Source organism: Mercenaria mercenaria, chromosome 10 (genome assembly GCF_021730395.1).
Source record: "Mercenaria mercenaria strain notata chromosome 10, MADL_Memer_1, whole genome shotgun sequence".
NCBI lineage: Eukaryota > Metazoa > Mollusca > Bivalvia > Venerida > Veneridae > Mercenaria > Mercenaria mercenaria.
Genome location: NC_069370.1, coordinates 1,971,200 through 1,983,698, shown reverse-complemented (window position 1 = coordinate 1,983,698; position 12,499 = coordinate 1,971,200). Strand labels below are relative to the sequence as shown.

The following is a 12,499-nucleotide window of genomic DNA, read 5'->3' as shown; positions in this document are numbered from 1 at the left end:
TTGATAATTTATGTGTTTTGTGTAGGCCTATTTATTCATGTACTGTAGATGATTTTTAAGGTCGAAAATGTATATGGTATATGGAAGTTTCTCCTCACACGTGTAGTGCTACCATTTATAATCTTTTTGTAATAATGGCTGTGCTATAACTACTTTATGCACGTTTTAAGAGTGGGAGCTTTAGGAGCATTTACTTATAAAATATTTAACATAAACTTCACAGTCCAAAAGTAGATCTATATGAACCTATATAATATCAGCTTGCGATCATTTTATGTATAATATAGTGGATTTTAGGGTATAGAGAGATAATAATATTATTTTGTATTTAGACTTTAATTTTTGTAAGAATTTCCACAACATTCGTTTATTGCCTTGCAGACTGACATTCTGACATACATTGACATTCTGACATACATTTTAAATGTTTGCTTGTTGTGATATTTTTCAAATGTCATTATATGAAAATCAAAGCTGTCATCAGTGTGCATGTAGGAGATGACAGTGAAAGAAAAGTATTTGATAGAAATTAAAAGAAAAAAAGGTGGATGATAATGAAAAACATTATCTACCTTATTATTCTGAATAATTATTGAAACTTGATTGAAGCTATCCTCTAGGCTACACGTACACTAAATCAATGTGAATGTAAACAATGGCAAGGACAAAAAAACACATGACTTTTAATTTAAAAAAGAATAGACAATTTCCTTTTGATATATATATATAGAAAAGCTACTAAATTTATTTTCTATGAACTGGAATGCAGGAAAAGTTTGTTAGCTATCCTCTATACCTTAAAGTACCGTAGGGCTATCGGGTTTGAACAAGTGCATTTTTTCAGGCATCCCTGTGAAAACGTAGTGAAGGACAGACCTGTTATAAACCGAAATTATGGAGTTATACCGGAAGTATCCTGTGGTTTGCACGGTATGGGCCTTTATGGAAGTGTTACTGTTTGGCGGTGTAATATATGGATGGGGATCTCTAGTGTTTATTCTCAAAGAGGAAGGGTTTTATTCAGACTATTGCACGGAGAATGACATTGGCAACAACCCTGATTACTTATCTCCCAATCAATTTCCTTATTTGACATTGTCTAACAATTCATTGGATGAAAAATCTTATGACGTCATCATCGCTGATGACAATAGCAGCACGTTCCAGAGAATTACGGAGAACAAAGCGATAAACGGAGGATGTTCGGCACAAGAATCTCAGCTGAATCTCTGGTTTTCCATAGCAGTCAGTTTCATGTGTTTGTCTTTCGCAGGCATTGGTTACTTAATCAGACACATTGGCACGAGAAACACACGAGCAATATTTTTGTGAGTATAACTGAGATTACGCCTGAAAAGTCAGGCATGATATTTATATTGTCCCTTTATTTTCTGGCAGAAGTATCGGACCGAAGGTGGAAAAAATATGGTAAAAATATCCTCGATATTTACAAACAATGATCGAAAATAAAAAGTAAATTGTTAATTATATATTTTTACCAAGTTTTACTTTAACATGTCTCGATACTACTGCTTGTGTTAGATACGGGTCCTTTTTTAAATTAAAACTTCTTTTTTCGGCATAAGATATCTCCAGTTTTCTCGTGTAATATGTTAGTTTGGGACGCCGATATCAGCACGTTTCAGCGTTTTTAAATAGGAACGCAAAATTGATAAATTTCGCATAATACTTCCCGTTAGTTTAATGTAATAAATAGTAAATACTTACGTAAAGTAAATAAAAACTTGTTTTAATACGATGTAATATTACGTTTTGATAATATTTTAGTGATAATATTTTAGTTGAAACAATATGCCACTGGTTTGTAATGTGTTCATAACATGTCTGCTGTGGAGCAGTATAAACCAGTATCATCTGGTTAGGTTTTATCGGATGTTATGTCATCCAGTAACTTTGCAGTAAACATTGTATATAATGTGTATCTGAGACATTCGATATTGATTCTTAACGGTCTTTAAATAACCAGGTTTCAAAATTGATTCAACTTAATGGGAATGAAGCAGTGAAAGAATAAACAGTAAAAGAATAGTTCAAATTAACAAAGGTTGCATGATTATCTTGAAGTATCAGACTTTAAAAATGGTTACTGAATGAATATCATTTTCAGTTTCTTGAGTTCTTAAATATAATGCAAAATAAATCTTCTATAGAATTTATTAACTCTTCGTTTAAATATTTCAATGAAATTCGTTAAGAATTTACAACTCAGATTTAAATTTATATATACATACATGTTAGAACGAGTTATAAGTCTGTTTAAAAAAAGATTAAAAGAATAACAAGCGTTTTAAACGCTTCTTTGCAGGCTGATCTATGCCATGCGACCCCTCCAAGCGAAAGCACGGGGTTTTAGAAGTTTAACTGGTGGGGGTGTGAAGCTAAAACCCGATTATACAAAGTAATTATATAGAGATTAATAAGAGAAAGATGCTCTTTGTAACAAGTATATGCAATATAATAAAGACAAGAAATGTTCAAAGGACTCGTGTCACTCGACTACGGGAATTAGTTTCTCTAGAGGCTCTTTTAGTCTGCGAATTCTATAGGATCCCGCCTAGTATTGCAAGGAAAACGAGCTGTCACATTCGGACTTTGTATTGTGGTCCTCAAAGACAAACAAAACATAACGATGGCTAATTAATTAGACGTTTTGCTACAAACAAAAGAAATAGTAAATAAAAGCAGTGACTGCTGGTTGCATAAGGTGTAAACTTTTTTACTTACATAAAATGTACGGGTTTGAAAGAATGCAAAATTGCATTAAACATATTGTAGAATACAGACATTGTTATATATGGTATGACAGTGGTAATTCGGCTTTTTGCTATCGTATTTGAAAAACTATTAATAGATAGATTTGTATTTGTTCTCTTTAAACAGCTTTATTTACTTGATTGGAACACTATGTTTGGCGTTCACAAGTCCAGGTAAAATAGAATCCTTTCTTTTATTTTTGCTGTATTTCAGAATTTTAACAAGTCATTCACTACGAAGATATTTATTCATTATTGATATATATTTAAAGAAGTCAAATGAAATGTTACGAATGGTCGAAGGTTGAGGGATGCTTCACTTTCATTTCCGCTTCTTTTGTATAATTTGCTTGTTTGGTAAAACAAAATACTCACTGGAAACGAAAAAAGCTTGATTTAAAATTTAAACTTTGTTTATCAATTTATTTTTCTCTATACCGACCATTTTTAAAGGTTTTATTTGACTGTAAATGTTATTTATTAAAAGAAAATTTACACTTTCAGATATGGAAAAGGCTGAATATTGCCTGTAACAGTGACTCATGTCTTTGTACTTTGTTGTAAGAAATTTCTGGAAATTATCCTCATCAAAGAAATCTTTTGAAATTGTGTCTGGCTTAAGTGCCGAGACGTTTGTACGTTTTCTGTCGAGTTTGAATATATCAAAGATTTTAACTTTTTTTCTACTCGCTTACAGAAATACCATGGCTACTTCTACCCGGCTTATGCTGTATTGGAATCGCTGGATTGACCGTTTACTCCACAAATCTACAGGTAATCAGCGTAGACTGTGTACGTTATTTTCTTTCCATCTACTTTCTGATCAGCTATAGGCACACTTCCATAGATATCTACTTTCTAATCAACTATGGGCACACTTCCATCTACGTTCTGATCAGCTATGACCACAATTTTATTTACTTTCTGAATAGCTATGGGCACACTTTCATCTATTTTCTGATCAGCTATGAGCACATTTCCATCTACTTTCTCATCAGATATGACCACACTTTCATCTACTTTCTGATTAGCTATGGACACACTTCCATCTACTTTCTCATCAGCTTTCGGCTCATTTTATCTACTTTTTGATCAGCTATGGGTATACTTTCGTCTGCTTCTGATCAGCTGTAGGCACACTTTCATCTACTTTCTGATCAGCTATGAGCATACTTCCATCTACTTACTGATCAGCTATATGCACCCTTCCATCTACTTTCGGATTAGCTTCGGGCACACTTTTATCTACTTTTTGACCAGCTATGGACACACTTCCATCTCAGCTGCGGGCATACTTCCATCTACATCAGCTATGGGCACACTTCTGCACACTTCTAACTACTTTCTAATCAGCTATATGTATATTTCCGTCTACTTCTAATTATCTATCTGTACTCTTTCATCTACTTTTAGATCAGCTATAGAGGTACTTTCTGATTAGCTATACAGTTCAATCTACTTTCTGGTTAGATTTAGGGACAGTGTGTATTCCGTAGATGCTAACTGTCATTCATTCACGTTAATTTGAATATTTGATAGGAAAAAGTATATGAAAAAATAGGAAACTTGTTTTATGCAAGATGAGCGATAACATGGTTTTCATGTAAGATGTGCTGTAAAATCCCTCGTGGTATGAGAGCGCACTTTTCATACGTATAATAAACAATTTATATGATATTTTGATCTTAATTTCAGGTATCAAATCTTCATCCTCATCTGCGATCAACGATTGTTGCTATATTAACTGGGTTATTTGACTTTTCCTCTATCAATAAACAGATTGTTAGGGTAAGTTTGTAATGCTGTTAGTCCAGAAACCGTTAAGTTTCGATTGGCGTGCTGGTCCTGAAACTGTATTGTTCATTATATACAGAGAAAATGTTTTCATTGTTGACTTTCGAGTCAATTTATGCGAGTAAACAGGTCGTTTCCAACGTTAGTAATTGCTAAGCGCTACGAAACAAATGAAAGAATTTCGTGTTATCTGGTTAGCAGGTTTTTTTTATTGGGTTTAACGTCGCACAGACATAGGTCATATGGCGACATTCTAGCTTTGATGGTGGAGGAAGACCCCAGGTGCCCCTCCGTGCATTATTTCATTACGAGCGGGCACCTGAGTAGAACAACCGACCATCCGTAAGCCAACTGGATGGCTTCCTCACATGAAGGCCCCGAGTGAGGCTCGAACCCACATCGATGAGGGGCAAGTGATTTCAAGTCGACGACCTTAACCAGTCGGCCACGGAGGCCCCAGTAGATATGATAATGATAATAAGGTTGATAGGAAAGCATCATTGTCGAATTGCCACGCAATGTGCAATTAATGATCAATCCTTCCATTAAAAGAAAGCTGGAAATTGTATTTCTCGCTTATCCTTTTTATATATTCTTCAAGAATATATATGCATTACTTGAAATATATGTTAGGCTGACTCTTTATAGCTATATGCTCATACTTGTATCTGCGTCATTTAGACTGGCACTCTATCAAATAATTAGCGTTTTTCCAACTTCAGATAACAACAACCTGCATTTTTGTACGAAATATTTAACGAAAAACATTTGTATTCAGAAACGTTAAAAATAGGGAAATGTTATTGAATGAAAATTTATTGAGAAATGAGGTTGAAAGTTAATTCACAACATTTCTTTTTGCATTGTAATCAGATAGAAAAACCAATTATGGCAATCAGTGTTCTAAAGGCTGTATTAGACATTATACTGAATATTCCTATTTGCTTCCTTAACCAATATTCTCCTGTACTAGAGTTATAAAACGGAAAAAATATTCACCGTCAAAGTTATTAAGTTTCCATGTTTCTGTTCGCCTGATTGTCCTTCAGGAATGCACTCCGAAACAAACTCCTCTCACTCGTCGTTCTTAAACTTTCTTCATTGCAGTTGCTTTCGGACGTTGCATCGTGATGCATCTTTCCACTTAATTAACAGATGTATAGAACTTTGAAATTGTCTTTGACAGTTGCATTATGAGACAGTTTCAAGTATTTCAAGTCCCCCCACCCCAGCATTATTGATAAACATATGAGTCAACGGAAGTCTGATCTGTTTTTCTAGAATGCATTTTTACAGACTGCTTATGAGAGACGAGACGTGACAGGAGACGACCGGGCAATACGAGTCTGATAATTTACATTACAGATAGTCTATAAGAGTCATGTCAGGAGACGACTGATAATTTACATTACAGATAGTCTATGAGTCATGTCAGGAGACGACTGATAATTTACATTACAGATAGTCTATAAGAGTCATGTCAGGAGACGACTGATAATTTACATTACAGATTCTCTATACGAATCATGTCAGGAGACGACTGATAATTTACATTACAGATTCTCTATAACAGTCATGTCAGAGATTCTCTATAAGAGTCATGTCAGGAGACGACTGATAATTTACATTACAGATAGTCTATAAGAGTCATGTCAGGAGACGACTGATAATTTACATTACAGATTCTCTATAACAGTCATGTCAGAGATTCTCTATAAGAGTCATGTCAGGAGACGACTGATAATTTACATTACAGATTGTCTATAAGAATCACGCCAGGAGAGACTGATAATTTACATTACAGATTGTCTATAAGAGTCATGTCAGGAGACGACCGGCAACACGAGTCTGATATTTTACAGACTGTTTATCAGAGTCATGTCAGGACTCTACCGGGAAACAAGTCTGATATTTATTTTATATTTACTGTTTTACAGATTGATTACGAGAGTCATGCCAGGGGACAACATGAGAATAAGAGTCTGATACTTTATATTATGTTTACTGTTTTACAAATTGTTTATGAGAGTATTGTCAGGGGAAATAGAGTCTTATTTTCATATTATGTTTACTATTTTACAGATTGCTTACGAAAGTGGTATCGCGAGACGGACTTCATATATTTTTATCTCTGTTATGTTTGCGGTTATTATCGCGACGAGCACGTTGTTTTTCCTACCCAAGATGAATATCAGTGAGGACTACATGAAGGAGCAGAAGAGAAGACGAAGCAGTTGCATGCAAGAGAAGAAGCTGGTCAGACAGGACGATAGTTCTCTACAGCCGGCGGAAAAACTCTATGAAGAGCTTCTAAAAGTGCACGAAAAGGAACTTGGTGGTAAGTTATGTTAATGTGACAAATATATAAACATTACAGAAACATTGATACAGTAGAACTAGTATTAAGTATAATTTTAATACTAGTAAGTGATCCATCGTTTGTATGTGATTTGGTATCAGGCACGTGTCCAGGTGGGGGGTCAGGGGGCCCGGCCCCCCCCCCCCCCCAGCTAGCTGGCTAGTTACGATTTTTATTACTATGGGCCCCTCAATTAACAAATTTATACACAAGCGCAACTGGCTTGATTTGACAGCAATACACAGGCTAAAGAGCCATAAAACCGGTAGTGGAAATTAGCCCCAGGCATGTCACAGGTAAAAGTTTATCTGTGCATGCTTCATTGATCGCTTGATCGGTATTGATTGGGTAGTGGAGAAACTATTATGTTTTTTACTCTTTGGAAGTGTGATAAAATGATCAGAACATTGTTGGTTTTGTTAAGTAAATCTTAAAATGAATCTGAAAATTGAAACATTATGATGGTTTTATTTTGTTTTTAGCTCACCTGTCACAAAGTGACAAGGTGAGCTTTTGTGATCGCGCGGCGTCCGTCGTCCGTCGTCCGTCCGTGCGTGCGTGCGTGCGTGCGTCCGTGCGTCCGTAAACTTTTGCTTGTGACCACTCTAGAGGTCACATTTTTCATGGGATCTTTATGAAAGTTGGTCAGAATGTTCAACTTGATGATATCTAGGACAAGTTCGAAACTGGGTCACGTGCCATCAAAAACTAGGTCAGTAGGTCTAAAAATAGAAAAACCTTGTGACCTCTCTAGAGGCCATATATTTCACAAGATCTTCATGAAAATTGGTCAGAATGTTCACCTTGATGATATCTAGGTCAAGTTCGAAACTGGGTCACGTGGGGTCAAAAACTAGGTCAGAAGGTCTAAAAATAGAAAAACCTTGTGACCTCTCTAGAGGCCATATTTTTCATGAGATCTTCATGAATATTGTTTAGAATGTTCACCTTGATGATATCTAGGTCAAGTTCGAAACTGGGTCAGGTGGGGTCAAAAACTAGGTCATTAGGTCTAAAAATAGAAAAACCTTTTGACCTCTCTAGAGGCCATATTTCTCAATGGATCTTAATGAAAATTGGTCAGAATGTTCACCTTGATGATATCTAGGTCAAGTTCGAAACTGGGTCACGTGGGGGTAAAAACTAGGTCAGTAGATCTAAAAATAGAAAAACCTTGTGACCTCTCTAGAGGCCATATTTTTCATGAGATCTTCATGAATATTGGTCAGAATGTTCACCTTAATGATATCTAGGTCAAGTTCAATACTGGGTCATGTTGGATCAAAAACTAGGTCAGTAGGTCTAAAAATAGAAAAACCTTGTGACCTCTCTAGAGGCCATATTTCTCAATGGATCTTCATGAAAATTGGTCAGAATGTTCACCTTGATGATATCTAGGTCAAGTTCGAAACTGGGTCACATGCGGTCAAAAACTAGGTCAGTAGGTCTAAAAATAGAAAAACCTTGTGACCTCTCTAGAGGCCATATTTTTCAATGGATCTTCAGGAAAATTGGTCAGAATGTTTACCTTGATGATATCTAGATCAAGTTCGAAACTGGGTCACGTGGGGTTAAAAACTAGGTCAGTAGATCTAAAAACAGAAAAACCTTGTGACCTCTCTAGAGGCCATATTTTTCATGAGATCTTCATGAATATTGGTCAGAATGTTCACCTTGATGATATCTAGGTCAGGTTCGAAACTGGGTCACGTGGGGTCAAAAACTAGGTCAGTAGGTCTAAAAATAGAAAAACCTTGTGACCTCTCTAGAGGCCATATTTCTCAATGGATCTTCATGAAAACTGGTGAGAATATTCAGCTTGATGATATCTAGGTCAGGTTCGTAACTGGGTCATGTGCGGTCAAAAACTAGGTCAGTAGGTCGAAAAATAGAAAAACCTTGTGACCTCTCTAGAGGCCATATTTTTCATGAGATCTTCTTGAAAATTGGTGAGAATGTTCACCTTGATGATATCTAGGTCAAGTTTAAAAGTGGGTCACGTGCCTTCAAAAACTAGGTCATTAGGTCAAATAATAGAAAAAGCTTGTGACCTCTCTAGAGGCCATATTTTTCAATGGATCTTCATGAAAATTGTTCAGAATTTTTTATCTTGATGATATCTAGGTCACATGTGCTCAAAAACTAGGTCACTATGTCAAATAATAGAAATAACGACGTCATACTCAGTTCAACACTGGGTCTTGTGGGGATAGGTGAGCGATTCAGGACCATCATGGTCCTCTTGTATGTTACTATAAATAGCTTATTTAGTAACTTTTTAGCTCATCTGTCACATAGTGACAGGGTGAGCTTTTGTGATCACCCTTCGTCCGATGTCCGTCCGTCCGTCCGTCCACAATTTCTTATGAACAAGATAGAGACCACATTTTGCAAGCAATTTTGATCAAACTTGTACAAAACTTGTATTGGCATTATATCTCAGTTCCTTTCGAAAACTGGCCAGATCCCATCATGGGTTCTAGAGTTATTTCCCCTTAAAGGGCCAGAATTTGCTATTTTTGTGCGTCAACTATTTCTTGTCTGCACGATAGTGGTTTCATTTACGATTTTATTTTAACCAATCTTGCACACAACTTGTATCACCATAAGATCTTGGTTCCTTTCTTGAACTGGCCAGATCCCATAATGGGTCCCAGAGTTATGGCCCCTGAAGGGCCAAACTTAGCTATTTTGACCTTGTCTGCACAATAGCAACTTTATTTATGATTTGATTTTTACCAAACTTGCACACAACTTGTATCACCATAAGATCTTGGTTCCTTTTTGGAACTGGCCAGATTCCTTTATAGGTTCAAGAGTTATGGCCCCTGCAAGGGTCAAAATTAGCTATTTTGACCATGTCTGCACAATAGCAGCTTCATTTATGATTTGAATTTAATCAAACTTGCAGAAAACTTGTGTCACCATAAGATCTCGGTTCCTTTCTTGAACCGACCAGATCCCTTAATGGGTTCCAGAGTTATGGCCCTTGAAAGGGCCAAAATTAGCTTTTTTGACCTTGTCTGCTCAATAGCAGTTTCATTTATGATTTGATTTTAACCAAACTTGCACACAACTTGTATCACCACAAGATTTTGGTTCCTTTCTTGAACTGGCCAAATTCTATAATGGGTTCCAGAGTTATGGCCCCTGAAACTGCCAAAATTGGCTATTTTGACCTTGTCTGCACAAAAGCAGCTTCATTTATGGTTTGATTTTAACCAGACTTGCACACAACTTGTATCACCATAAGATCTCAATTTTGTTTTACACGCCCGCAGGGACGTATTATGTTATCGCCTCGGTGTCCATCTGTCTGTATGTCTGTTGGTTAGCAATTTCCCTTCTACACTGTAACTCTCGAAGCCCTTGAAGGATTTCAAAGAAACCTGACACAAATGTGCACATCATCGAAACGACGTGCATAGCGCATATTTCGAATGGCTCACTTCAAGGTCAAGGTCACACTTAGAGGTCAAAGGTCAGAAGACTTTGTTTTGTGTGTATATTGCTCTGCATTTGCGTCGATTGCAGTGCTCTTGTTTTTATTAGGCAGATCCTTCTTTTGTTGACTTACAATAATTTTTTTCAATTACTTCCCTTTTATGTTACTATAAATTATGGCCGTAGGGAAAAACCGAGACCACTTTTCTGTGGTACAACATGGATGGTACCTCCAATTTTTAGGTGTATTTTGACATATCTGTACCTTGTTAGAATTTTTTTTTTTTTGGTTAAATTCTTTCCTTTGTTGTTCCTGTCCTTTGGGCTTCATCAGTCAAAATTTTGCTCCTATCCTGTGGTGGACGGATAGCTCAGTGGTTTGCACACTGGCCTTCCAATCCTGAGGTCGGGGGTTCGATCCCCGGCAGCTACTCGGGAATTTTCAGAAACGCTTTTTTCAGTGTTTCCCACCAAACTAGAGGTGTACTGGTCAGGAACCCAGGCAATCCTTGCGTGTATCAGTGCTATACACTGGGCACGTTAAAGAACCAGGCTGTCTGTTCGCAACAAGCTAGGCTAAGTTAGCCGGACAAGCCTGTATCTGATTTCTGATCTCTCTGTCGTGGGGGCTTTGTCTCACTCTGTCCCTCTGGTCAGATCGCTCTGTCTCTGTACTAGTAGAGGATGAATTATGCGCCCTGTGTGGCTGCATTTGAACTATGTTAAGCGCCTTTGAACGTGAAATTGATCATGAAAAGGGTGCTATGTAAATCTGGTATAATAATAATAATAATAATAATAATCCTCTGATGTAATCCTTCGGGCATGAAACTACTGGCCTGATTTGAAAATAATTTTATTTGAAGTAACTTTTAAGAAAATTTCAACTATATTTTCTCATAATTCTTTTGATTGATCTTGATTATGATTTTTTTACTTTCTTGTCGTAAAGTGCAATAATAACAGGTGAGCGATATAGGGCCATTTTGGCCCTCTTGTTACATTAAGGCACATTCCCCAAATTTATTAAATTGATAAATATTTATCCTATCTTTTTATTTTACAACAATTATGAATTTGAAACTACTGTATCAATTTTACTCTTTTGGGTCCAATAACCTTACTTAAAAACTCTCATAGTTTTAAAAGTAGTCTCTCAGTAAATCTTACAAAACGCATCTAAAACTCGTTACTTATGAGGGGTTTTATACATAAAAATATCATTTAATATGTGCTGTGATGTTATAGTTTGTACAGTCAAAGAAGTATAAAATACACATCTATTTATTTTTATAGATCTTTGGTACAGTTAAGAGTTCATTGTCATTTGAAATCTATGATGTAAATAGTAATTGTCATAATACTTCGTTTGTTTTGTTGGAAATCTAAAAACATTTGACCATTTAGCAAATAGGATACCCTTAATAATTAGACTAGCCACTAGACTGATAATTACGATATTTCTATGATTTGTTTTGATTTTTTTTTATGTTCATAGAGACAAAAGCCTGTCTATTCTAGAGATTTTCTAAGAGGACTGATGTTAAAATTGTATACTGGACATAGTAGTTAGACTGGCTCAGTTCACCACATGAAATCATAAAAATGTGAAAAAAATTTATCATAGTCTAGGAGCTAGTCTACTTAATAATCATCTTAAAACTTCAACATTTTTTTCAACTGGGTATCATACAGAAAAATAAGTCCATACACTGTGACTGTACATTCATACATACATTGAAAAGGCTTGATGAAATGATTAAAAAGTAGACTTTTCCTTAAATATATGATACATTCATGCATCCTTATAGGTGTTTCAGGTAGCAGGAAAATGCATCTATTCATGTGCCATATTAAAAAATTTTGCAATACCCCTCCCAAACCCACCCCAGGTTGGGCCCCCCCAGCAAACAAATCCTGCACACGGGCCTGGGTATATATTTCTTCCGTGTCTGTATACAATCAATATTTGTACGTTCAGCGCTGCATGGTACTCCATATGTAAGTTGAATTTTGAAAGAAAAAACATGTTTGAAAATAAAATGTTTTTAAAGAGAAGAAACGGTTATCAGTGACTATACGTGATCCCTGTCTATCTTGAACAGATTGCTTAAAACTGGCGATACAT

At 36.1% G+C, this 12,499-nt stretch overlaps 2 protein-coding genes across 14 annotated transcripts in view; one reads left to right on the top strand and one right to left on the bottom strand.

The window, feature by feature from the left end:
* Positions 1-12,499, bottom strand: part of LOC123559918 (nascent polypeptide-associated complex subunit alpha-like) — a 193,863-nt gene that overhangs the window by 102,155 nt on the left and 79,209 nt on the right. The window lies entirely within an intron of this gene.
* The window catches only part of LOC123559920 (equilibrative nucleobase transporter 1-like), a 97,435-nt gene that overhangs the window by 17,143 nt on the left and 67,793 nt on the right, over positions 1-12,499 (top strand). For 7 of the 13 annotated variants that reach the window (XR_008372556.1, XR_008372557.1, XM_053552116.1 and 4 more), the window contains exons 2-7: positions 845-1,328; positions 2,327-2,419; positions 2,902-2,948; positions 3,472-3,548; positions 4,470-4,562; positions 6,651-6,906. Coding sequence is in view for 11 of the 13 variants with exons in the window: in XM_053552116.1 (XP_053408091.1) it covers positions 895-1,328; positions 2,327-2,419; positions 2,902-2,948; positions 3,472-3,548; positions 4,470-4,562; positions 6,651-6,906 (1,000 nt within the window). In the remaining 2 variants the exon portion in view is untranslated. The remainder of the gene's footprint in view (positions 1-844; positions 1,329-2,326; positions 2,420-2,901; positions 2,949-3,471; positions 3,549-4,469; positions 4,563-6,650; positions 6,907-12,499) is intronic. The other 6 variants (XM_045352081.2, XM_053552109.1, XM_053552112.1 and 3 more) reach the window with 6 other exon arrangements.